This window comes from Xyrauchen texanus, chromosome 19 (assembly GCF_025860055.1).
Source record: "Xyrauchen texanus isolate HMW12.3.18 chromosome 19, RBS_HiC_50CHRs, whole genome shotgun sequence".
Taxonomy (NCBI): Eukaryota; Metazoa; Chordata; class Actinopteri; order Cypriniformes; family Catostomidae; genus Xyrauchen; species Xyrauchen texanus.
Window position 1 is genome coordinate 1,310,963 of NC_068294.1, and position 25,369 is coordinate 1,336,331.

Sequence of the window (25,369 nt, forward strand, 5' to 3'; positions counted from 1 at the left end):
AGGCAATACCTGTCCCAAATATGTTAGTAAGATCATTATCCACACTAGTACCTCCTTGAGCTTCCATTCTTTTCTCCATGTCCCACAACGCTTCATTGAATGACTGCGCTTGTTGGCCTGCTTCATGTCCTTCAGTTGTTTCTGTATCTGTTTCAGCAGGACGATCACTTTCTTCTTGTCTTTCTCCTTCTTCACCTTCCTGGTCCTGTTCCTCTGTGACATGTACTTCCGTCTCACTTTCTATGCTTTCCTGCTCTACTGCGGCACTTACTTCAATCCCTCTTTCTGCCACAGTGTGCTCTTCCCCTACTTTCGCTTGTCCCTCTTCTACTTCCTCTTCTCTTTCTTCAGATTCTGTAGCTGGTTCCTGTTGATCTTCTTCCTCGGGTTCTTGTTTTTGTGCTTGCTGCTCTTCTTTGTCTAAATCTTGCCTCGTATTCATCGTTGGGAAGTCCATATTCATAGTTTCTTCAATACAGTCCGTCAAGTGCTCTGTACTTTCTGAATTCACTTTCTGGATTATTTAGTTTCAGGTTAGCTTCATTGGAAAGGCCAACCAAGATCTCCAAGGCTGATTGTAGGGAACCCATTCTGCAGTATGCTTTCATAGAATTGTTCATCTGGGGATCCTGGTCCTTCTTGGGACGTTTCTCTGGTAGGCCCCGTCATTGGGGGCAACACTTGTCCCAAGTATGTCAGTAATAACATCCATATTAATATGTCTTTCTTATTCATTGGTATTGTAGGCCGCAATTGTTTTCCACCTTCTCTCCTTCAGCGGGTCATCCTGTCCTAACTTGCTTCAATGATGGCAGCAGTATGACTGTTTCATTTTATATGCATAAAGAACACTGTAATCACCTCATATGGTTACATGTTTTATATTAACTAACAATCATTACTTTCTGCATTCATTTGATTAATATATTAAATGATTTCCCTTATTAGAGTCATTTGCTACACACACATTTGTTGCATCTCATTTCTAGCACTAAATAACACATGGGTCCTCTGCCTCCTCCAGGCAGGAGCCAGGCATAGCCTGACTTTGTTCCAATTAAAAACATTAGATCATCCCTTTAGTATCTATACACAACATTTTTCATGGTCATTCACAGAAAGGGTCATTCACAAAAGGCTATAATTCTCCACAGAGGAGGTAAACTACCACAGGTGTTCCTTATCTTAAAACTCCCTACTCATTCACTTATCACATACATTTAATTTCCTCCTGTTTCCCAAGGACTCTCAATGTCTGTATCACATTAATTAATTTTCCCTGCAAGCTAAGCTGTTTTTCATAGTTTCAGACTATATCAGAGTAATTCAGAGTATTAAATCAATAAAAGAATTATCAAATATATAACATATCATTGGAGGAATCAATTTCCTCCCAGTTTGGTCTTTCTGTTGCATTGGGCCATTTACATTGATCAGTAATTCATCTGGTTTTTACATAATTATTTAATCAGTGGTAACGCACAATATAATATTATTCCCCTCTCAAGAACTGTTGTTTCAATTATTATACCAATTGTAGCCAACCCTGCACCCTATTTCTTAATTAATTCCATTTATATTGTTACAAACAAACAAGACAAGCAATCTTAATCTTTAGTCACCACCATGTATCTTTTCCATTCCTCATTACTTTTAAAATGTACATGAGTTCAATTAAATCATAAGTAAAAGTAATATATCATCTTCCAGTCTAAATTCATTATCATACAAACATTCCCCATGTTTGTTTAATACTTCTATAAAAAGTCAAGCACTCCTTTGTCTGCAACGGTTCTCAAAACTTTACCACCAAAATCAATGTATAAATAATCCTCTACACAGGGTATGATCCCCTGATAACACAGTGACAGAATGCTTAAAATGCAGTCGGGTTCAGTGGAACTTTCAATTTTTTTTTTTTTTGGGCAGGTCTCTTCTAGACCTCCCCTTTTGATGCTTCTAATCTAAGAGCATTCATCCACTTCCTTAAAACCCTTTCAAACCTTCTTGGGCGGTGACGCCATTGTCAAGTCTTACCCGTCATTGGGTCGTCACCTCTTGCCACTGGTCTTGATGCTGCTCAGTCCTCAATCCTTAATAATTTGGTATCAATAAACAATAAATATTTTCTTTTTCAGGGAGTATCACCAGAGAACCGACACAGCCAATGGGACATCTACAAATGCTTAAATATGGAGACAATTCAAAACATGGTTAAATTCAAAAAAGCATTATTAAAAATTCATCAATCTATTAAAATTGTCCAAAGTAAAAGTAAAATATGCTAAAATTGAACTCATTTATAGATAATTAATTTCCATTCAGATTTTATTTCTGCTACTTTAGCAAATGTTACACAAAACTATGTATCATGGTGGGGACATCAGATCAGAGCCTCTCACGCTTCTAGGAAGCTTAATTTAAAAACATCACCTTAATTCAATAATGGTCTCTAGATAGTTTTTGAACCTACATTTATTCTTTCAGATGAATTTTCAACTTAATCTGTTGTTTTCAGTATAAACCCTTAACTTTAGATTGCCCTCTGAATATATAAAATCTTTAATCATTGATGAGGAGAGCTGTTTGAACTCCTTCATATCACTCTATCTAACATTATTGTCAAAGCGCATCATTTTACATATAAAAAATAAAATAAAATCAAAATAAAATGAAATAAAACAACTTATTGATATTTCTTCAAAATCTGCTCTTGTGTTTCTGTTTCAAGCAGACACTTATCAATTTTAGACTGAGAGTAAGAAGTGGGGCATTACACTGTTTCACAATAATACATTTAATTTATTCTTCAACAGTAAAAATAGTGATATTTATAATAACTGATTATATTAACTGCTTTCAAACTTTCTCATCTCACACCATTTAAAAACAAAAACTACTCTCATCAAAAACTACTCTCATCTTACTTTCTTCTGTCCATTCAAACAACATACAAATAACCTTTCTAATCTTTAATAAAACAGAACACAATGTCTTTTTCGACATTCTCTATATAATCAATACAACTTATGTTTAGCCTTCTGTTCATGCAGAGCTTTACATTTACAACACCTATCTTATTATTAATATATTATAATCCCTTTTTTATTATTAAGTAATAATTTATTATTACTACTTTCTCCATTTCTTACACTTTCTCAGGTGAAGGAACTTCCATTCTATCTAATAAAATAATATAAATCAAGTTTTTAAACCAACAGAAAAGTAAAAGATTAAACAGAAGTCTTAAAGACAAACATATCTAAAAACATATATCTTGTGTTTTGAAATAATTGCTCAGTAAGATACACTACGTACTTTTAATTTCTCATGACCCTTACATTATTTATTTATTATTATATTTTTTTTTTTTATCCAAATGTTTCATCATCTTTTAACAGTTATCACTATTATACCTCTAAAATTACACTTTCATGTATTAACTATGGCAAACTAAAATAGTAGTAATAGAAATAGACACTCAATCAGCACTTTATAGCACACACTAAGCTCCTTTTTTTTTTTTTTCTTTATTATGAGGGTACTCTCTGGAAAATTTGGGGGAGTAACCAATCCAATAGGTAACTCTATAACTTTGCCACATGTTTGTAATATTTACTCTTCAAATCAATAAATCAGTGGTTAGCTGCTGGATTTAAATTTAGACCCTCAGAACAATTTAGACACGGGCATTGAACCCGTTGATGGCATTCTGGAAAATCATAAAGTGATCGTGATAAGACTGAAATCAACTTTTCCAGAGAAATTTTAATCCACATTATAAATGGCAAATCAATAATGATTACCAGCAGTAATGAGCGCAGGAAGATCAATCAGAACAATCACATCATTTTCAGTCTTCTTTGTCTCCGGATTTCCTCCTGCAGCATTAGTAACTTCTATAAAATCATCTTTCTCAGCCGTCTGCAATGGTGAGAAACTAGTTCCAGAATGAGTTAGTGAAACAACATACACATAATTATGACAAAAGAAACACAGTATAGACACATGAATATGAACTTATTAACATTCATATATGAGGAAGTTATGATGTTCAATTTAATCTTAACCTTTCTCCATGGGCTTCACCCGCCCCAAAGACTAATTTTTAAATGATCCAAATCATTCTTAAATTTATTTTCCTTTAATTTTAGTCTCAAATGCAGCTTCTCAGTGTACCCATGATCAACCAAGACCTATTCTGTGTATACCAAACATAAAATAAATAAAATTAAAATAAAATATCTAACTATTTGCTATCTATCTTTTTTCTAAAGTCGGGGCCCCTTTCTGTCTGTCTGAAGACATCAAGAGAGGCCGGTTTCCCCTCAAAGTCATCCTCAATGCCTTCATCAGACAGTCCCTAACAAAAATAAAACATCTCTGCCTATCTTTTGTTGGTTGATCAAGTTTACACCAACAACGCTGCACTCACATTCAAATTGTTCTCCAGACATTTTTAAAATCATAGAAAATTCAAAAACAACTTTCTAGTGTTTAATTTAATAATGTTAAAATAGCATTCTCTCATAAACTGGACCAGACAGAACATAAAATGGACACATGAATGTGAAGTTTTCACATTTAAGGTTTAACTGCATAAGATACAAAATATAATTTTCTTATTTTATCATATCTTTGGTCCTCTTTTGCTACACTCAAAAAAATAGCACATTGGTTGAACATGATTTAATCGTGGACAGTGGTTCCACGTGATTACACCACATTATCTTAACAACAATGGATGATGTTCAACCAGCTTCAAATATTTGTGTTCATTTAACATGAACAGATGACATTCACTAAACATGATTTAAATACTTGTTTTTAACTTGAATTAATGTTTTATATTGAACTTCAATTAATCATGTTATCTTAACTTTAATCCTTGATGTTAAGCCGATATGTTTACATCACTTCCAATGAATCCCATTTAGTCAAGTTACTACTATGTTATAAATTAATGAATATCACCCGTTTTCCCCATAATTCAATGATGACTACAGAGGCAGCAAATATGTAATAAATTATTTTTACTAGGGAACAGCTTAAGCAGGTGTCACACTTTCAAAAACATTTCAAACACTTATAACACATTAAGCCAGAATTTGACAATTTATATAAAACACAAATGTGTACAGAAATGTTTTCCTTTACAATGCAAAATGAAACAAACAGGTTTACATTCCTACATGTACAACAACCCATTAATAAAAAAAATAGCAAAGTGTGTTTGCTTTTAATGCATTTCACAAAAAGAAAGTAACCTGCAATTCCAAAGAAAAAAATAATAGTATGTTTGGGTTATGTTTGTTCATCAGGCCTCCACTGAAGTGCAAAACTTTATCAAACTGCTTGTGTCCATCAAGCTGTCTGTAAATGTATTCTAATTCCAAAATGTGCCTGGATAATCTTTGTAAAGGAAAAGCAAACACAATGTGTGCTATGTGGAACATCTTTGAAAACTATTTAAAATACATTGTCATTCAAACATCTTTCCTTGAAGAACAGTCAGAAGCCATTAAAACCGTCATTGAAAAAAAGTGTTTAAAAGGGCAAGTTTGACAAAAAAAAAAAAAAAAAAAAAAAAAAAAATGTAAATAGTCACCATTAACTAACCCATGAGTCATTGAAACCCTTGATGGTTTTCCTTGACCTTCTTTGGGTGAGTTAAGGACAAATGTAATTTTTAAGGAAACTATTCCTCTTCACATATGCCTTGATGTACAAAAAATAAAATAAAAAATCAAATCAATAAAGGCATTAAAAATGTGTGAACATGAAACATGATCATGTTTTGACTATTTGACACAAAAAACAGTTTCAAGGTAAAGATCAGGGTGTTCATCAGTCCTTTAATGAGGTGTAAAAAGCTTGGTCTTGAGGGCTTGAACTTTGGTGGAGAGTTTGTGTCCATCAAGCTCCAGGAACACTTTTTGCAGGAGTTCAAAGGTGTATCGAGACTCCTTCGGATAACTAAGATTTAGGGTATAAATAACCCCAATCAGCAATGCAACACCATTAGCTACAGTACCAAGCCCTTCTAGTGCTGTAACTCCTTCAAGAACTACTCCAACATCCGCAGGTTCATCACCAACTTCACATCCTTCACATCTGATGACAAAAACGGCCATCACCATTTCTTTGAGTGCCGCTTCAGTGTTGGAAAAATCTACATCCTATAAACAGAAACAAAGTACATTAATACTAATGTACTATAAAATTTATTGTTATACACAAAATATTGTCAGAATATTCAGTCAATACCATGTACTCCTTGATGAGATTGTCAGGATCCTCATTTAGGTACACAAACAGGGCTTTGAGGACACCCCAGATAGCAAGAAGTCGGCGGTCCGCTGGCGGTGCGCCGGCGGCAGTAGAAGCGGCAGAATGGCGATATCGCAAACACGTTCGACGGCGGTCCGCCGGCGGCAGCCGCTTTTTAAATGCGGCAGCCGCCTTCCTACCGCCTTCGATACGCGGACGGCCCGCTGACCAGCCGCCGCTGCGCCGCCGTTATATCGAAGGCGGACCGTCGGAGGCAAACGCTTTTTTCGAGCGATCTGCCGCCGCTTATTGTATATATATATATATATATATATATATATATATATATATATATATATATATATATATATATATATATATATTTATAGCATGCAGTTTATCAAGAATAATGATTGATCAAACCAGACAAATTTCCATTTGGCGTTTTAATTCCACATTTCAAAGTACAGTAACTGTCATTGAAACAAGATGTCAGATCACTGAAATATAAATAACAGAAAAATACAAACATTATATACACACACAAAAGAACATGCAGGTTTCCAATTTCTTTTTTTTTTTAAAAAAACACTATTGTAACACTTACAATAATTGTTAATAATATAAAGAGGTCAGCTCTGGGATGAAAAGAATTACCAGTAAACAAGCAATGAGGATATTTGGTACCAAAGAAAGTGCAGGATACCAAATAAATTGAGGTATAACATCATATTTACAAGTCATTTCTAACAATAGGTTAAGTGGTAATAATTTAGAGTAAAGCTCTGGAGTAGAATATACCATTATAACTGCAATGCTGACTTGTGGCACAAGGATTTACAAGCTATATGTAACAATAGAATAACAGTTAAACACTGTGATGGAATGAAAGTAGAATTTTTGGTACTAGTTAATGTGCAATATCAAGTATCAGAGGTATGAAATAGGATTTACAAACTATAATAGAATTGTTAAGCACTGACGGAATGAAATAAGCCAATACTAAAGTCACGGTAAGTACAATATTTGATACCAGATAATGTGCAAATATCAAGTATTAGATGTATAATCTAAGATTTACAAGCTATATTTAAAAATAGAATAGTTAAGCACTGTAACAATGAAATAAGCAGCAAATTGTATATGAAATAATTGAGATCTTTGGTATCAAGGAATGCGCAGGTATAATATACATTTTGACATTCAACTTACACATGACAACAAGTGGGAATAAATATAATTAACAGCAGAAAATCTGGCTGTAGAGAACACAGCCAATCAGAATGTCTGGAGAGGTTGGGGACTTCTGGGCTAAGAATCACCGGTTTTCCCGACCTCCAGAATGAGGCAGTGCAAATTGGCATATCTTCAGTGATTCCTCGTGTGCCTGTATAAAAGGACAAACCATCCCATATTCATCCAAGGAGCTGCCCTCAAAGCAGGGTCACGAGAAAAAAAAAAAAAAAAAAAGAGCAATTTCCACAGTGAACAGTGTGGATTGGGTGAGTGTAGTCTGACACTTTTAGCAGGCTTTTTAGGGGTCTTGATGTTACTGACTGCAGGATAAAGAAAGGGTTCCAGTTGTCAGTGATGCTGGGGTGTCAGTAGTCAGCCTAGGTTTAAGGGGTCGGCTGTGGGTCCCTCTCAGCTGTGCGGCGCTTTTTCCACCTTCATGTTCAGATGCTCCTTTCAGGTAACGCATAACGTTAACCTGGATCGCCTCATCAGTGGCATCCTGTGTTGCCGGGTTCTTCCGGATGGCTCCTGTAGAAAATAAAGATCGGTTATTCCATTTGAATGGCATAAGGTCATACACATCTACTTAAATATAAAAAAAATATCCAACTTACTTTGAACAATGGTCTTCAGGAACATGTCTCTAAAACATGCTTTATCCCCTACACCAGTCCAGGTTGTATTGATGGAAAGGTGATTAGAGAAGATACTCTGAAGCATTCGCCACACGGTTGTCTTTAGGTCCCTCCCACATTTGATTGCCAAAAACCGAAGCTGAAAATACAAAAAAAAACATGTTACAAATTACATTTCTCTGAAGCTTCTCATAAATTTAAAGGGGTCATGACATGAGAAACCAAATTTGCCTTGATCTTTTGGTATATAAGAGGTCTTTGTATCATTAAAAAGTCCTGCAAGTTTAATATTTTAAGACGTCCTCCCCATTCTAAACGAATCATTTATTTAATCAAACTCAAAATACAGCTCGTTCTGGATTCATGGTTAGAAGTGACGTGTCGGTTAGAAGTGACGTAACAGCGTTTGCATATGACCGCCTCCAGCGCAAGACAACTACGCTCATTTCGTATCGCCGTGCGCTTCACAAGTGTTCAGTCGATGGACAGCGAGCTCTGACAGAGACTACTTGTGCACAGGAAAATTACGATGCCACACAGATGTGCTGTTCCTGGCTGCGGTCAAACAAAACCTCTGAATAAGCTGCCGAAAGATCCAGACGTCAGGGAAAAATGGATGCAGTTTATTTTTTGCGGACGTTCCAGTCACGGCAGTGTTAACTTAAGCGTTTGTTCTGTACATTTTAAGGATGACTGTTTTGAGAACAAATCTCAATATGATGCTGGCTTTGCCAGAAAACTGTTGCTCAAAGATAAGTCCGTGCCGACTATTCTGGGAACAACGACGACGCAAACTGTAAGTAATCTATTTTAAACTTTAAACTACTTTTTAAAGCGCAATTTCATTCATTATGAATAATCACAGTGTTTTTACTTAGTTTACTTGCATATTGTTCTGGCTGGAGGCGTCAATAATTGATACATAGGCACTGACGTTAGCCAATCATAACAGTGGGCGTTAACACTGAAGTCTTAAATGGAAAACGCCCCCAAAACAGACTGTTTGAATCAGAGGATGAGAAACAGGGTGGGAAAAGGTCATAAATCACTAGATTTTAAAAGTTTTTCTTAAAAAAAAATATATTAATACTATAATTGCACCTAAGGGAACATAATAATACAATAAAAAAAACCATGTCATGACCCCTTTAAAATGTGACAGGCTGTGGATTCAGACTGTAGAATATGCAGTGTACGATCTTAATTGTACTTTTTAGATTACCCTATACCGTTATAAACAAAATCGGCACACTTACAAATCGTTGCTGGAGCTCTTTATCCTGCCTCAAACTGTTGTCAAGCAACGCCAAATGTTCCTGGGTGTCTAGGGGGGAGTAACAGATCCCCTGTCAGGGATAACTCTCCAACAGACACATTGGCACTGAAACGTTGCAGCATAGCATTTTGTCGTCCATGCTACGCACAACATCGCCAAACTCCCAAGACGTCGCAGCATTAGGGTTTGATCTGCACCTACTGGGGTTCCCAGAATAAAAGAATAAAGTAGTCAGTCCTGGACCTTCAAATACTAAACTATGACATTTATATCTAGGTCTACTACATGTACAGGTGGCCCCAGTGGGAATTAAACCAACAACCACAGGTGTTGTTTGCAAGTTGTACCCGATTGCCCAGTGCGAGCAAATGTCTTCAACATTGTCCCAACTTGCTTCACCTGCTCTTGAAGCGAGCAGCTGTCATCTGGGAAGTAACAATATATTGATTAGCAATACACTAAATATAATAGTAATATAATATAACCACAATTATCATACCAGTAACTTTCCCTGTAATTTCTATCCACAGTATGTTATGCATGGCATACAAGTTCATAATGAAGAACCCTTATGATAACATCAATTTAATTTTTTTTCTTTGAAGCAGAATATTTGTTTGTAAAAGGGAGGAAAAAGAAAATGAAATATTGGTATACAGATTTTGGTTGATATATCATACTGTACAGTGAAATGTGCTATTGTTATATCCCTACTCACCTGAAGGACTGGATAGATCAGGCAAATCTCCAGTCAGGCCTTTGTAGAGTGTGTGCTCCTGCATATCCACAGGTATTTTAATTCAAACATGCAACATATTGTAATAAATCTACAATATTCAGCCTTTACCTTACACCCTCGGTTGTTGCTCTACACTTATTATATTAAATACTTATTTATATAGCTTGCTCACTGTATAATCATGATAGCCTAATACTTATAACACAAGATTGCATCTTAAACGAATGACTGAGTTGAAAACTTGAATAAGAACGCATTTTACACAGAGGGGACCAGCTAGGGAAACTTACCTGCCTACAATAACTGTTTTCATTTGAGTTACATTAATCATGAATAAACTTAGCCGAGTCCCCAGGAACATCGGGCTATTAAAGTAACAAGCCTATAACTGCGGTCTTATTAATTCTAGCTTCACCATACTCTCAAACTGTAAGGTTTATCTGCTTTCCTTATGGACCTGCTTTCCTTATGGACCTGAAGCACAATGCCCTGACAGTGACTTCACCGGTGTCCTGATCTTTATTAGAAACTGAGAGGAGACCAAGTTAATATAATTGATATCACAATTATCACAAAAATTAACAAACAGTCTGCTTTAAAACTAAGAAAAAACAAGCTTCTATACTAACGTTACATTAAAAATGAACACGTGGCGAACTAGCTTAGCCGCTATATGCCGGCACACCACATTAAATTAAAATACTTACCCTTGTAGTTGTGCAGATAACTCGATATGTAGAGTTTAAAGCCCTTGTCCCTCTTGCTTGTCGGAGCAGGGGACCAGGCATCAACAATGCGATGAACATCGCTGACGCCAGTATTTTCGGAAGATTCTGGAGACGCCGAGTAAAAACAGACATTTTGGGCTGACGCGCAAGTAAACCGGAAACAGATTTGCCTACAGCGGAACTTCACTGTTCAGTCTTTGTCATGTGTTTTAGCAATACATTTTTAACATTTATAATGCGTTTAGATTTTTTTATTACCTTTACAGGGACTTTAACACTTTCTTAAACATTTGTACAGGTCAAATTGCAAAACCTGTAAAAGGTAAAATAACAAAAAAAATCGAGGTTGGAAAAATGTAGACATAAACGAAATTTCTGCGCAACTGTGAAACCAGAGGATAATTTCGCTTTTCATTGAGTTTATCCTTCACGTCAAAACAGGGATTTTCATGTTTATGATAGATATCACCATGGTTGCAAATTAATAAAAAATAATTACAGTATAGGCTACCCGATATTTTGGCCATGTTGCAGATGTCTTTCACTGTTCACTGATACAGGCATTGGTGAAAAGTCTAACTTCATCAATTTATTCTGCTAAATTGTTCATACCCTGTATTAAATATCTATTTTAAAACCTAATCAGAATCAGAAAGATATTTATTGCCAAGTAAGTTTTACAAAAAGGAATTATTTTTGGTTTATTGGTGCATGTCTCAATGTGCATCAATCAAATAAATGTAAACAATTTTCACCTGTTTTAAATAATTCAATATATTTTACATATATTACTGTATAATCGCTTCAGAGTTTCAAAGTAATTTAAATGTCATTTCCTAAACCTTACCTTATCATGGAATCAAGAGTCAAGAATCTGTTATAAACCCTAATGGCTTTGGAGCAAAAATAATAATAGCCAACATGGCTGGTCGATTTTGAGAGTCTAAGCTGTCCTCAGTATTTCAAAGCGCTTGCCGCGTCGGCCGCGGTCGATTGCCGCGAGGCAACCGCCAGAGAAAATAAAGCGGGCGGCCCGCCGTCTGAACGCACCTATAGCCGACAGCTTGGGGACGGCGGCAAAACGAAGCCGTGCGGACATTTTTTGCTATCTGGGAAATGGGCGTGACGAATTCGGCGGCAAACGCTTCATCCCCGCCAGTGAGACGCACCTATAGCCGACAGCTTGGGGACGGCGGCAAAACGAAGCCGTGCAGACATTTTTTGCTATCTGGGACACTCCCTCTTAACATTAATGCAGGCACACTAGGGAAAATAAAGAAAATTAGCAACATGTACCAATCAACTAATACATTTTCAAGTCACACAAATCATAAGTGAGAAACAAATGATTAATTTATCTAGAAAAACAATTTTCGCAGTTATCATACCTGTGTAAGTGGCACAAGAAGTTTCCTTATCCTTTGTCCCTGAGCTCCACCTCTCTTGGCAAAGATCCTCAGAAGACTTGGAGTGTGTTCATCCAGCTTTGAGAAGAATTTTGAAATTAAGGCAACAGTTGTTACCCGTGCAAATTCAGCACAAACCTAAAACACAAAGAGAAAAACACCAAAACTTTAAAGGAGAACTCCGGTCAATTTTAACATTGAGCTCATTTTTTTGTACATTTGTAGTGCTGTCAGTACAGACAAAAACGACAAAAATCAGTGTTGCCTACACCGTGTTATCCTCTTTTTAAAATTCGCACCCTGTTGACTTCAATGGGGCAAGTTCTAAACCTGCTTTTAGCCTCTTAACATCCTTGATTTGTCATTACAAGTGCACAGCCATGTGAGTGGTGTTATTAAGAGTGACCACGGTCAATCTGACTGCAGTAGATGTGAAAGATATTAATAAAAATGATGTTAATTCAGCCAGCTCACATACCTGTATTTACTTCCTGTTTTCGGTCGAAGTCCACAGTAGTCGATTGTCGCGTTCGCGCGCGCGATCATTGGTAACTAAGCAACAGTGGAGACTCAGACTGTCAGCTGTCAGCCGATGACGGTGCTGTGTGGTGTTCTGATATTATGATATTCTATGACATTATGATATGATGTTGCTTAGTTACCAATGATCGAGCACGAACTCGACAATCGACTACTGTGGACTTCGACCGAAAACAGGAAGTAAATACAGGTATGTGAGCTGGCTGAATTAACATCATTTTTATTAATATCTTTCACATCTACTGCAGTCAGATTGACCGTGGTCACTCTTAATAACACCACTCACATGGCTGTGCACTTGTAATGACAAATCAAGGATGTTAAGAGGCTAAAAGCAGGTTTAGAACTTGCCCCATTGAAGTCAACATGGTGCGAATTTTAAAAAGAGGATAACACGGTGTAGGCAACACCGATTTTTGTCGTTTTTGTCTGTACTGACATCACTCCAAATGTACAAAAAAATGAGCTTGAGCTCAATGTTAAAATTGACCGGAGTTCTCCTTTAATGTATGCCCAAAAAAGCTAGCTAGCCTATGTGTTCTAACTTGCTTATATGGTGTTATTATTATTTTTTGACTTATTGGCATTTTAATACATTTAATTTTATGTTAAATCCCACTTAAAGACATTAGGGTGAATTACCTCATTTTCTTGGAACAAAGCCGGCCATCTGCTCATAAAGTCAGCAATAAGTGGAGATTCTTTGACAACCTCTTGTCTTCTCAATGCAAATGAAAGGTCCATTAATCTTCTCACAGTTTGCTCATTGTTCTTCTTCTTAGCCTCAGAAAGAAGGGAGACTCTGATTTGCTCCATGCTGTCAGGAGTTTCACCAGAAAGAAATGAGGGACAAAAGTTTACTTCAGCCTTGCGTGGCTTCTTGACACCAAAAGCTGGATTGCTTACACCCATAGGTTTGTGCTTCATGGAATTAACGGTCACTTCACTACAACCAAGATTTCGCAGCTTGGTTCTGTAATTTGACATTTTATATTTAAGGCTTCTTTTCCAGCCACTGCAGCCTGTGAAGGATCCCTGTTCCTTAAGGCAAGGATGCCGTTTTATAAGGGCTTCTGCCACTTCATTGAATTCAGCATCAGAGAGGTACACTTTGAATTTTACTATTTCTTCAGCAAGTCCATCTAAAATGTCTGATTTCAGCTTTGGGTCTGGATTCAGTAGAGAGCCTTTTTTTTGGTATTTTGAATTGCCTTGTTCCAGCTTAATTTCTGCATCATAGGAGAAACGGGGCACAACAAAACATGTTGGCCAAGAAGACCTTGTATTCGAAGTCAACTCTTGGGGGTCAAGGGATGAAGAAGATGATGCTTCAGAGGATGATCTTGAAGATAGAATCTCTGTGTCACATGATGGGGGAGATGGAGATACTGCTAAAGAGTCACAGAGTTTCATGACCTTAAGGGTGCTTTTGTTCTGAACATCAGTTGTGGAAGTCAGGTTCACAAATTCATTAAAGTCAGGGTCCATGATTTGAAGTCTGATTTCTCCCAACAAATTACACTGTGTCTGTATCTCATTCTTTAATTCTGCCAAAGAACAAGGGACACCATTCTGAAGTTTCACTTTCTGTGCATCATTCTCTCCCAGAATTACACGCAGGATGATGGTGGAGGTCATATTTACAATCCTGTTGATGAGAAAAAAAAGTGTATTCTTTAGACTGTAGGTACATAAGCTTCATTCATACAGTTAAACAAGAAATATTTAAATGGCACCTGTTATGAATGAATTTGTCTTTTCAGTGACACCAAACGAAGACCTCCAACCTTGTAGTCAGCCAATGAATAGCCATCAGCTAATTCACTTAGTTCAAGAAAGAAAATCTCCCGCGATGGAGAAGAGGTCAGTTCAAATGGCCCTAAAATGCTCCCTATACCAACCACACAGACCTTTAAGTACAAAACACTGTCCCTTCTGCACTATACACATCTGAATAATCTCTGCAAATTCAGGGAGCCCGTCTAAAGAGCGACAAACAACAATCATCCCATTTCTGTAACTGATGCCTTTACTGGTGACACTTGTGGTGATCTGGATGAATTCAGTGCCTGGGTACTTGTCTTGGACGACCTGTGTTATTTCTGTTCTCAAAACAGTCAGAGGCACTGTTGACACAGTTGATACGTCTAGTGCAGATTTTTCAAGATGGTACGATTTCAAACTGTGAGAAATCATTAGTTGGTGCTTAGCTGCAAGTGTAAGGGGGATATTTTTGAAACAATTGGTAAGCCGAGCAACTTGCTTGAAAAAGCTATGTTTGGATTCGAAGCGCATAGTCCACAGATGCACAAGTGGACCATATGACTTGATAAGTTCAGGATAATGTTCCAAGAAGTGCTGTTTTGGAATTAACTTCACATCTGGAAAAACTTCCTGAAACCTCTGTCGGTGTTCAGAAATTTTGCCATCAAGGTATGCAATTGACTCATCAGTGTGAACTGGTGATACCACAAGTTCAACAATATCTTTGAGATCCATAAGCACCAGCCATGCAGGCTCATCTTCTGGCACCATGTGCCCTACAAGCAATGGAAGCAACCTTATCAGGTTCCAGTTCTCGTGAGCATTGCCTCCAATAGTATTCTGGCTGAACATTGAGCTGAGGGATTGCATGAGGTCTGTTTGTCTTGTCCGTCCATTTATAGGGGAAATTAACAGCACGCTCATTGAGAAATTCAAAGGTGAAGTACTTCTTTGATAAAAGCATTGACAAACAATGCTTAAGCTCAAATGGTACAACACCTTCAAAAACATCATGCATGACATCTGGGGGATAGCCAGAGAGAACATGAAAATGAGCAAGGTGTGTGGAGAATACACATTCTTTTTAACACCAAAACAACAGCTGCCGGTCTGTTGTGCAGATTTCAGGTGAGCATCATAGCTCTCTCTCTTCTAAGGCTAAACCTACCTGACCGAACCTCATTAGTCTGAATTTCCGATCTCTTTCCAGTGCAGAATCTGCAGTAATACTCAGAAGAAAAACTCTCAACATAACCAGCTATGCTATGGGCCCCAAGGTTGTCTGCAATCACAACATGAACAGTACCCTTCACAAAATGACCAACTGAAGGAATAAAAATTCCAACTTCTTCTAAATGTGCCAGGTCCTGGAGAAGAGGCTCAAGGATTTTACTGAAGCCGTATTCTTTCACATCATTACTTTTACACAACACAGCTAAGAAAATGGACGACATTGTTGCATGAGAACTTGTAGGCAAATTGCTTAGAGTCCAATACACTGCACAGAGCTTGTGTGTTCTCCGAGAGGTACCAAGAGGGTTACACACTTCAAAATCGTCAACGTACAACCTTAACAAAAGTCTTAAATCATCTCCTGACAGGAATGCATTTTCCTAAAGATACTGCCATCCTGATATGATGAATAAACAGCTTCATTACGCTCATAGCTGTGGTTTGCCAGTATTGTTTCAATCACATCCTCCTTGGCCAACAGCTGTTGCAGGAACTTTAAAATGGGAACATACTGAAAGGTTTTTCCCTGTTGTGAATCAAGGATGTACTCAACAGGTTCAACAACACAGAAGTGACTTTTATAAAACTCCTTGCGCCGATACACTGTGCTTAGTGGACCATGCTGTCCTATTGCTGTGTGCAGTGGATGAGATTCACACACAGCTTTAGCAATGTCTTGAATAATTGCGTCATCACAGGCAAGACTGTGTTCCTGAAACAGATCTTTGAGCCTGTCACATGCAGCAGTTTGGGATGAGGTACTCAACAAAAAGTGCAGCTCTTCTAAAAACACATTAACTGCTATGCCTGGAACATGAAAGAAATGTTCCAATTTCAATAACATTGCTGCAAAATTTTCAACAATAACACCAGGTAGGTCCTGAACTTCTGCACTGCTTTCAAAACGTACATTATCAGAAGCAACTTCATTAACCTGTACACTTTCGTGAATGTCGCTGTCAGACACATGTGTTGTAGACGTAGACACTACACCAAACTTAAAGTCACTCAATGAATAGGGAGTGTGTTTTCTGTTTTTGTGGGACCTAAAGGTACCGTAAACATTTGTCTGAAAATCACAACCAGAAAACATGCAAGTAATCACTTCATTTTTCTTCAAATGTGTACCGATGTAAGCAAAATAATCCTTTTCACAACAAAGCCCACAGTTTGAACACAAAGGACAGCTGAAAGTAGTCAGTTCTGATTGTGCAGGATCTTGATGATTTGCATGGACTCTACTAAGATGGACCAATAAAGCATTCCATGTCTTAAAAAACAAGGACAACTTGAATGCATGCATGGGAACGAGTGGCTTCGGCCAAAGTGTTTATGCTTTAACTTGTAATGTTTCAACAAGTTTGATCTAGAAGACGCTGAAAACTCACAGGTCTTACACTTCCACATATCTAAATGGGTCTTTCAGTGTTAAGCCAAAGAAAATTTGTCAGACAATCTAGAAAAAAAGAGTTTAAAAAAAATTAGTTAATTGTTGTAGTTCATGGTTTGAAACCTTACCAACAATAATAATTTCTATCTACAAAAATAAGCTATTACAGCCGGGCCATATACACAATTATTTGATATCTTGATATTGTCAAATTTCTTAACTATATTCAATATATTTCTCAATATGTTTGCATTTTCTTTTAAATACAAAAATTTGGATTTTCTTGTATCCCCATAAAAAAAAAAAAAAAAAAACAAGAACTACTTTAGAACAGCTATTATGGAGTAAAATGCAAACGTATAAAATATTATATATATATAATATATAACAAAATATATAAAACATATAAATGAATATAAAAAGGGGCAATACTGGACGCTTGGAACAATGTTTTAGTTAAGCATGCTTGAATCTAAAATATACTAAATTTGTGATATTCCAAAATTCTACATTTTCCTTACAATTACTGCAATATTATCTCTAATATGCATTTTATCTCCCAGCCCTAATGGCTATTCTATCATAAAAGCAGTAGTATCGACAGACATGAAATCACAATGATGCAAATGGATGGACATACAAGTTACCTGTTTGTTTGAGGTTTGATTTGAGTTGTTTGCGTGGTGATCTCTTTCAGGCATAAAAAAATTGTGCATTCTGTCATAAATACATTAGTATAAACCTACATAATAAAGCAGTTGGCTAATATTGTTTTTAATAACACCAATGCAAATAGATGGGACACATACCTGTTTGTTTGCCGTTTAATTCAGCTGATAACACGGCGATCTCTTTCAGGCATTAAAGCTGGCATTCTGTCAAATACATTAGTGTCAACAAGGCGTGTGCATCATCAGCGTTGCCATATTATAATAATCACAATACATGTGTTATGATACAATATTATCGCAGTATTAATTATATTGCAATACATTACCTGTTTTTGGAAATAGACTCATTTTACAACCCCTCTAGAGAAAAGCAGATGAGTTTGTTTTTTTTTTTTTTTTAAAGGCCTCCGCCCTTTTTTTTTAAAAGGGCGGAGGCACTTTTAGTTTAGCTTAGCACAGATCACTGAATCATATTAGTCCAGTAGCATCTTGCACTTAAATTACCAAATAGTTTCAATAATTTTCCTATTTAAAGCTTCACTCTTCTGTAGTTACATTGTGTTCAAAAACATCTTTGAACAAGATGCTACTAGACCAATTGGATTTAATGAAAACTAAAAGTGCCCCCACCAGACCTAGAGATTAGACCTAGAGATCAAAAATGGTCAAATTCATGTTTTTCTCTATGGGAGTTGTAAAATGAGACCATTCAAAAAAACGTATCGGTTACCTAACGTAACCTCGGTTCTCTCTAGATGAGGGAGTATTGCGTAAGCTAGCTTACGCTACGGGAAAGATTCATCTTTTCTGAGATATTGAAGCCAAAAAATTATCCTTAATTTTTGTATCCATTGTCAACGCAGTGCGGCAGCTGCAGACCTTGAGCGGGCTAGCTAGCGAGCTCATAGGTTGCTCTGCGGCAACTGCTGCAGCCTATAGACGAGCTTGGGCGTAACTCGCGATCCAATGAGAGGCGTCCCGCGCTCACTGCAACAAAGCCCCCAAAATGGGCGTGACTAGAGTGCATATAAGCGTAGTTCAGTAGGCTGGAACCCTGGTTTTCATTGACTGAAGCGTAAAAGTCGCCGCGTGGCGCGAAGCACGGCCGGCTACGCAATACTCGCTCCTCATCTAGAGAGAACCGAGGTTACGTTAGGTAACCGATACGTTCTCTTACGAGAGGTTCTCTCGTATTGCGTAAGCTAGCTTACGCTATGGGAACCCATTGTCAACGCCGTGCGCGCCAAGCATCCACTGTATGAGTCTGTATGAGTATGAATTAAGGGGGGACTCGTGGGAGCCCTTATGAGTGGGGAAATAATATTTGGCCGGCAAGAATGCGGGTCATTGATTGTGTAATACATAAGCACATAGTGGGAAGGGAACGACAGAGCGGCGGTGCCGGTCTGTGTGGAATGTGTCCCATCAGTGCAGCTCACCAGGGGAGCTGTAGCGTATTAAACCGCTAGTAGTTTTGCCTGCAGAGCGGGCACTTCCATATTGTAAAATCTGACAAAGGTGGAGGGGGAAGTCCATCCCGCTGCCACACATATGTCGTGAATGGAAATCCCGCTGGACCATGCCCACGAGGATGCCATGCCTCTAGTGGAGTGAGCCCTAATGCCCAACGGGCATGGCAGGTCTTTTGACGCCGTATGCAGCAGCAATAGCATCCACTATCCATCTAGATAGTGTCTGTTTCGAGGTGGCGAGACCTTTGGTGCGCTCCGAACTGAAACGAAAAGCTGCTCAGAGCGCCTGAAAGCAGCGGAGCGCGCAGTATACAATCTCAGTGCTCTGACCGGGCAAAGGAGATTGGCGTCGCGTCGCTAACGGAATGCTGGCAGCGCCGATAGGGAAATGACCTGTGCTCTGAAAGGAGTACCGATCACCTTGGGAACATAGCCGTGTCTAGGCTTTAAAATTACCTTGGAGTCACTTGGTCCAAACTCAAGACACGCAGCGCTGACAGACAGCGCGTGAAGGTCTCCCACACGCTTGACTGATGACAGGGCAGTCAGAAAAACGGTTTTGAGTGAAAGGTAATTCAAATCCATGGATTGAAGTGGTTCGAAAGGGGGGCTTTCATAGTTTCGAGAACTATAGAAAGATCCCAGATAGGAACCGATGGGGGCGCTGGGGTTCATCCTTCTAGCTCCCCTGAGGAAGCCGGATGACCAGCTCGCTTTTACCCCATGACTGGCCGTGCAGGGGTTCAGCGAACGCCACAACGGCCGCCACATACACTTTGAGCGTGGATGGGGATCTGCCCTTATCCAGCAGCTCTTGTAGAAATACGAGCAGCGTACTGACACCCCACATGTCCGCGGGTCCAGGTCTCGGTCGGTGCACCATTTTGAGAACACAGACAATTTGACGCATAGAGTCTTCTCGTGGAAGGGGCTCTAGCGTGTATGATGGTGTTTATTACTCCTTCTGGCAGAGCGACGGTAGTCGTTGATCACCCACGCATGCAGCGCCCAGCTCTGGGTGGGGATGCCAAATTGTGCCGCGAGCTTGAGAGAGGAAATCTGCTCTCACTGGGATGGGCCACGGCGCTGTCAGTGACAGCTGCGTAAGCTCCGGAACCATGTCTGATTCTCCCAACGCGGGCTATGAGGAGCACCGAGTGACGCTGCTTCCTGATCCTCTGCATTACCTGTGGCAATAGCGAGACGGGAGGGAAGGCGTAAGCGGGCGCCTGGGCCAGTCCTGGGCCAGCTGGCCCTCGCTTTGAGAAAAATATTGGGCAGTGAGAGTTCTCTTTGGATGCAAAGAGGTCTATCTCCGCTCTGCCGAATAGGTGCCATAACGCCTGGACTGTTTGAGCGTGCAGGGACCATTCCCCTGGGGGAATATTGTCTCTGGACAGTCTGTCCGGGCCGCCGCTCAGGTGGCCTGGCACGCGCGCCGCCCTCAGCGATCGCAGGTGGCACTGGGACCAACTCAGTATGCGCTTCGCCAGATGGAAGAGGTTCCTGGATCTGACACCGCCCTGACGGTTTAGGTAGGATACCACAGATCTGTTGTCTGAACGGACCAGGACGTGGTGACCCTGAATGACCGGGAGAAAGCGACGAGCGCGCACTCGACCGCTATCATTTCCAGACAATTTATGTGAAGGAGCTTTTCCTGAACTGACCATAGGCCGAAAACCGGAGAGCCCTCGCAGACCGCGCCCCAACCCGTGTTGGACGCTGCCTGTCGAGATGAGTTTTCGGCGAGATACAGCTCCCATTGTCACTCCCCGCTGATACCATTCGGCCACTGTCCAGGGCTGCAGAGCTGAAATACAGGTCTGAGTCACCTTGATGGGCTGGCGCCTGTGGCCCAAGCCCGGCGAGACGCGCGGGTGTTTAGCCAATGCTGAAGCGGGCGATGTGCAGTAAACCCAGCTGAAGTACTGCTGCGGCTGAGGCCATGTAGCCTAGCACTCTCTGAAATTTCTTCAGAGGTGTGAGGCTGTTCATCTGAAATGACGCTGCTAGTCGCTGCACACGGCGCTGCGCTGTGTAGATAAGCGAGCCGCCATTGCCACTGAGTCTAGTTCTATTCCAAGGAAGGAAATTGCCTGACTGGGCTGTAGTGAGCTCTTGGTCCAATTGACTGCAAGGCCCAAACTGTTCAGATGACTGAGGAGAACTGTCCTGTGAGACAGAAGCTCCGTATGTGATTGTGCCAAAATCAGCCAATCGTCCAAATAGTTCAGAATTCGCAAACCCTGACTCCGCAGGGGTGCGAGCGCCGCGTCCATGCACTTCGTGAAAGTACGGGTGCTAAGGACAGGCTGAACGGAAGGACGGTGTATTGATAAACCTGGCCGCCGAGGCTAATCTCAAGAATGGCCTGTGACGGGATTTATCTGAATCTGAAAGTATGCATTTTTCAGATCGAGAGAAATAAACCAGTCCCCTGGCGCATATGCGCGAGGAGTTTGCTGGTTGTAAGCATTTTGAACGGTCTTTTGCAAGCGCTTTGTTCAAAACCCTGAGATCTAATATTGGTCTGAGGCCGCCGTCTTTCTTGGGGACAAGAAAATAACAGCTGTAAAACCCCGACTCGCTCAGGGAGGCGGCACTCTCTATGGCCCTTTTGCACAGATGGTTTGCTATTTCTGAACGAAGCATGCACGCTGCTTCCGTGTTCAAAGTAGTTTCGAGCCGCTCTGAAGCAAGGAGGACGGCGATCGAACTGTAGCAAATAGCCCTGTTTTATTGTGCTTAACACCCATTCGGATATCCATGGAATATCTTCCCACGCTTTGAAGCGTAATGTTAGAGGGTGAATGGCCAAATCGCTCTGATTGCCGCGACACAGCCGCTGAACAGAATGTGTGAGCGTGCTTACTGTGCTTATGCTGGACTGCTCGCAGACAGCATGGACAGGCTGTTCTGTGAGTGACTTCCCGATTGAGGTGAATGGGGAAAGAGTCACGTCTGTTAAGTGATGCGCAAGCATAGCCACGGGCACGGGACTTACATACAGAGAAGTGTTTGCTGGCCGTGTGACAGAGCGGGCAGAGAATGGGCGCGCGCACGGATTCGTGGGTGCGTTTATTAACCCTAACACTCGAGCGGGTCGTAACCGCTTTATGTGAGTGTGCTCTGATAGGGACACGGGATGTGTAATGCTTGTGTGTAAGGGTGAGCACTGAATCGTGGGCACATTTTCTACACATAAGGCTTTATTTTGGGTCGCCGTGGAAATGGCGTTTGAGTGCAGGCAAGCGGGTAATATCACCGGCTTGTTGGCTGCTGAATCCACCACTGCAGTAGCCTGAGAGAAGGGGACTGACAGGGGGAGTACGGGACTTACATACAGCTGGCCGTGTGACAGAGCGGGCAGAGGAGGGACGCGCGACGGGCTCGTGGGCGCGTTATTAACTCTAACACTCGAGCCGGTCGTAACCGCTTATGTGAGTGTGCTCTGATAGGGACACGGATGTGTAATGCTTGTGTGTAGGGGTGAGCACTGGATTGTGGGCACAATTTCTACACATAAGGCATGTTTACTCTTTACAAGATTTCTTTGGGTCGCCGTGAAAACGGCGCTTCAGTGCAGGCAAATGGGTAGTATCACCGGCTTGTTGGCTGCTGAATCCACCACTGCAGTAGCCTGAGAGAAGGGGACTGACAGGGGCGTAAGCTTTGACGGTGGTCCGGCCGTGGCGGGACTGAGCCGCCGTTTTCTCAACAACGCTTAGGAGGACTTCGGTTGCTCAGGTTTCAGTACAATCTTAGGCCGAGGCCCGCAGGGGGCGGCTGTCTGAGCGCGATCGAGGGCGGCCGCCCTGTCGACGCTGAGAAGTGTGGCTTGTTGAGCTGGGCGCTGTGAAGAGGCTCGTGCAGGAGGCTGGTCACGTGGGCGGCCTGCAGAGGAGCTAGCGCGACGAGGCAGAAAGAGATTCATGGCTTGGGCTTCGAGAACGGTCAACAATGCCACTCACCGCGGAACCGAAGAGACCGGACAGAGAGAGCGGCGCGTAGTGCGTTCAGCTTCTCCCAAGTCGGCTAGTCAGATCTGAAACAGCCTCTGTCTGTAAGACGGCCATGGAATGCAGAGCAGATGCGGCTTGGCCGGCGGCGGTATAGGCGCCGCCAACACAGGCGGAAGTAGTTCTGCAGGCCTTAGACGGGAGCACCAGCTTAGACCGCCATCTCGCGGAGGGCGGGCAAAGGTGCGGCGTGGAGTCTGTTGGGAGCCTGTTCAGGGGGCGGTGACCACTCGAGCCTGAGGCGGTCGACAACCTGTGTGAGGAGGCGCGTTAGTTCCCCTTCGACTCCGGCGCGGGTCCTGCTGGATTCCTGGGCCGAGGAGGAGGCGTGTGAGCCTGACCACTCCTCGCTGTCCGAAGCCATGATGGAACAGCCCTTATCCTCCGCTTCTTCGTCCGAGATGGCAGCAGAGCAGCCGCTCGGCAGCAACTGCGCGTCCCGAGTGAGCGGAGAGGGTGAAGGCGATGCTCAAGGGAGGAGCTCCGGCGAGGCAATCGCTTCTACCACTGGTTCCGGCAGCCTTTGAGAGCGGCGCTTTTTACTGCGCGGCTGAATGGAAGGCGGCGCGGCAGCTTCGGTCCTGAGCGCTTCGAGTCGAGCCCGCAGGGTCGACATCGGAAGCTCCTCGCAGAGATCGCATCCGCCTTCAGCGAGGGGGAGCTCTGCATGCCCCAGTCCCAGGCAGAGAGCGCAGATGACGTGGCGGTCTCCGGTGCTGAGAGGGGCGCGGCATGAGGCGCAAGTGGAGCGAGGCATCTTTAAAAAGACGCTCGTACTCTTTTGAAGTTCATAAGAACTAGCTTGCTTTAAAAAGGATACGTCGCCGGATGGCGTAGCTCGCAGGACGGCTGAAGGTGGCGAAGACGGCCGGCTTCTTCGAGCGCTGTCCACGCTTGCTTGATGCCCCTCGAACGGCGACGCGGCTTCCAGTTCAGAGATGCGAAGAGCTTCGCTGAAGAGATGAAAATCAGGGTTCCAGCCTACGAACTACGCTTATATGCACTCTAGTCACGCCCATTTTGGTGGGCTTTGTTGCAGTGAGCGCGCGGATGCCTCTCATTGGATGCGAGTTCGCCCAAGCTCGTCTATAGGATGCAGCAGTTGCCGCAGAGCAACCTATGAGCTCGCTAGCTAGCCCGCTCAAGGTCTGCAGCTGCCGCACTGCGTTGACAATGGATACAAAAATTAAGGATAATTTTTTGGCTTCAATATCTCAGAAAAGATTAATCTTTCCCGTAGCGTAAGCTAGCTTACGCAATACGAGAGAACCTCTCGTAAGAGAACACTGTACTGTACTGGTTACAGTCAGTATTTCTATTAGTTTATACAACTTTAAAATGTGTGTGGTTCTGAAAGACACAAATAACAAATATGAATAACTAAAAATTATTAGCCATACATACCATTCTAGCAACCAAAGGCGTGAATACCCATTATTGATATTATTATTAACAATATTCAGTAACCAATAATAATTGTCATTAATGCTTTAAAAACACACTGAACCATCAACCATACAACACAACATTGTTATAATATCTTTGATCGATGCCATGAAAATGAACAGAGTGCAAAGATGATTAAACTAACAAACATGTGCAAACTTAGACACATACCTTTTCGTTTGATGTCGCGGTGATCTCTTTCAGGCATAAAATCGTGGATTCTGTCATAAATTCATCCGTATCAGTCGACATCATAAAACCGTTGTTAAAATTGTTTCTAATCAGACTGATGCAAATGGACGAAAAAGTTACCTGTTTGTTTGCCGTTTAATTCAGTTGATGGCGCGGTCATCTAGGCTTAAAATAGTGCAATCAGGCCATAAATACATAACGTTCAACCAATATAATAAAACTGTTGGCTAATATTTTTTCTAGCAACACTGATGCAAATGGATAGATGAGTTAAGTTAACAGTTACCTGTTCGTGTGCTGTTTAATACAGTTTATGGCGCGGCCATCTCATTTAGGCTTACAATCGTGC

At 41.0% G+C, this 25,369-nt stretch overlaps 1 protein-coding gene and 1 long non-coding RNA gene across 3 annotated transcripts; both read right to left on the reverse strand.

The window, feature by feature from the left end:
- Positions 1 to 5,855: 5,855 nt before the first annotated feature.
- On the reverse strand, positions 5,856 to 25,155 carry LOC127659525 (uncharacterized). The gene is made up of 5 exons (XM_052149381.1): positions 25,141 to 25,155; positions 17,865 to 17,934; positions 13,473 to 14,478; positions 12,273 to 12,428; positions 5,856 to 6,179 (listed from the first exon to the last, which is right to left on the reverse strand). The coding sequence occupies exons 3-5, from the start codon at positions 14,466 to 14,468 to the stop codon at positions 5,856 to 5,858; spliced, it is 1,476 nt and encodes a 491-aa protein (XP_052005341.1). The 5' UTR covers positions 14,469 to 14,478; positions 17,865 to 17,934; positions 25,141 to 25,155.
- LOC127660258 (uncharacterized) lies at positions 7,890 to 9,898 on the reverse strand. 2 transcript variants are annotated; one of them, XR_007972621.1, is made up of 4 exons: positions 9,765 to 9,898; positions 9,398 to 9,617; positions 8,121 to 8,280; positions 7,890 to 8,034 (listed from the first exon to the last, which is right to left on the reverse strand). It is a non-coding gene; the product is annotated as an uncharacterized LOC127660258 (long non-coding RNA). The 2 variants fall into 2 exon arrangements; XR_007972622.1 differs by having other exon boundaries at positions 7,892 to 8,034; positions 9,398 to 9,614; positions 9,765 to 9,833.
- Positions 25,156 to 25,369: the final 214 nt, after the last annotated feature.

Excerpts from the sequence above, each read along its gene's own strand:
- LOC127659525 (XM_052149381.1), bottom strand. The coding sequence starts at position 14,468 with ATGACCTCCACCATCATCCTGCGTGTAATTCTGGGAGAGAATGATGCA. Across the intron at positions 12,429-13,472 it reads CTTTGTTCCAAGAAAATGAG|GTTTGTGCTGAATTTGCACG; the intron begins GTAATTCACCCT and ends TTTGTGTTTTAG. Across the intron at positions 6,180-12,272 it reads TTCTTGTGCCACTTACACAG|GATGTAGATTTTTCCAACAC; the intron begins GTATGATAACTG and ends TTCTGTTTATAG.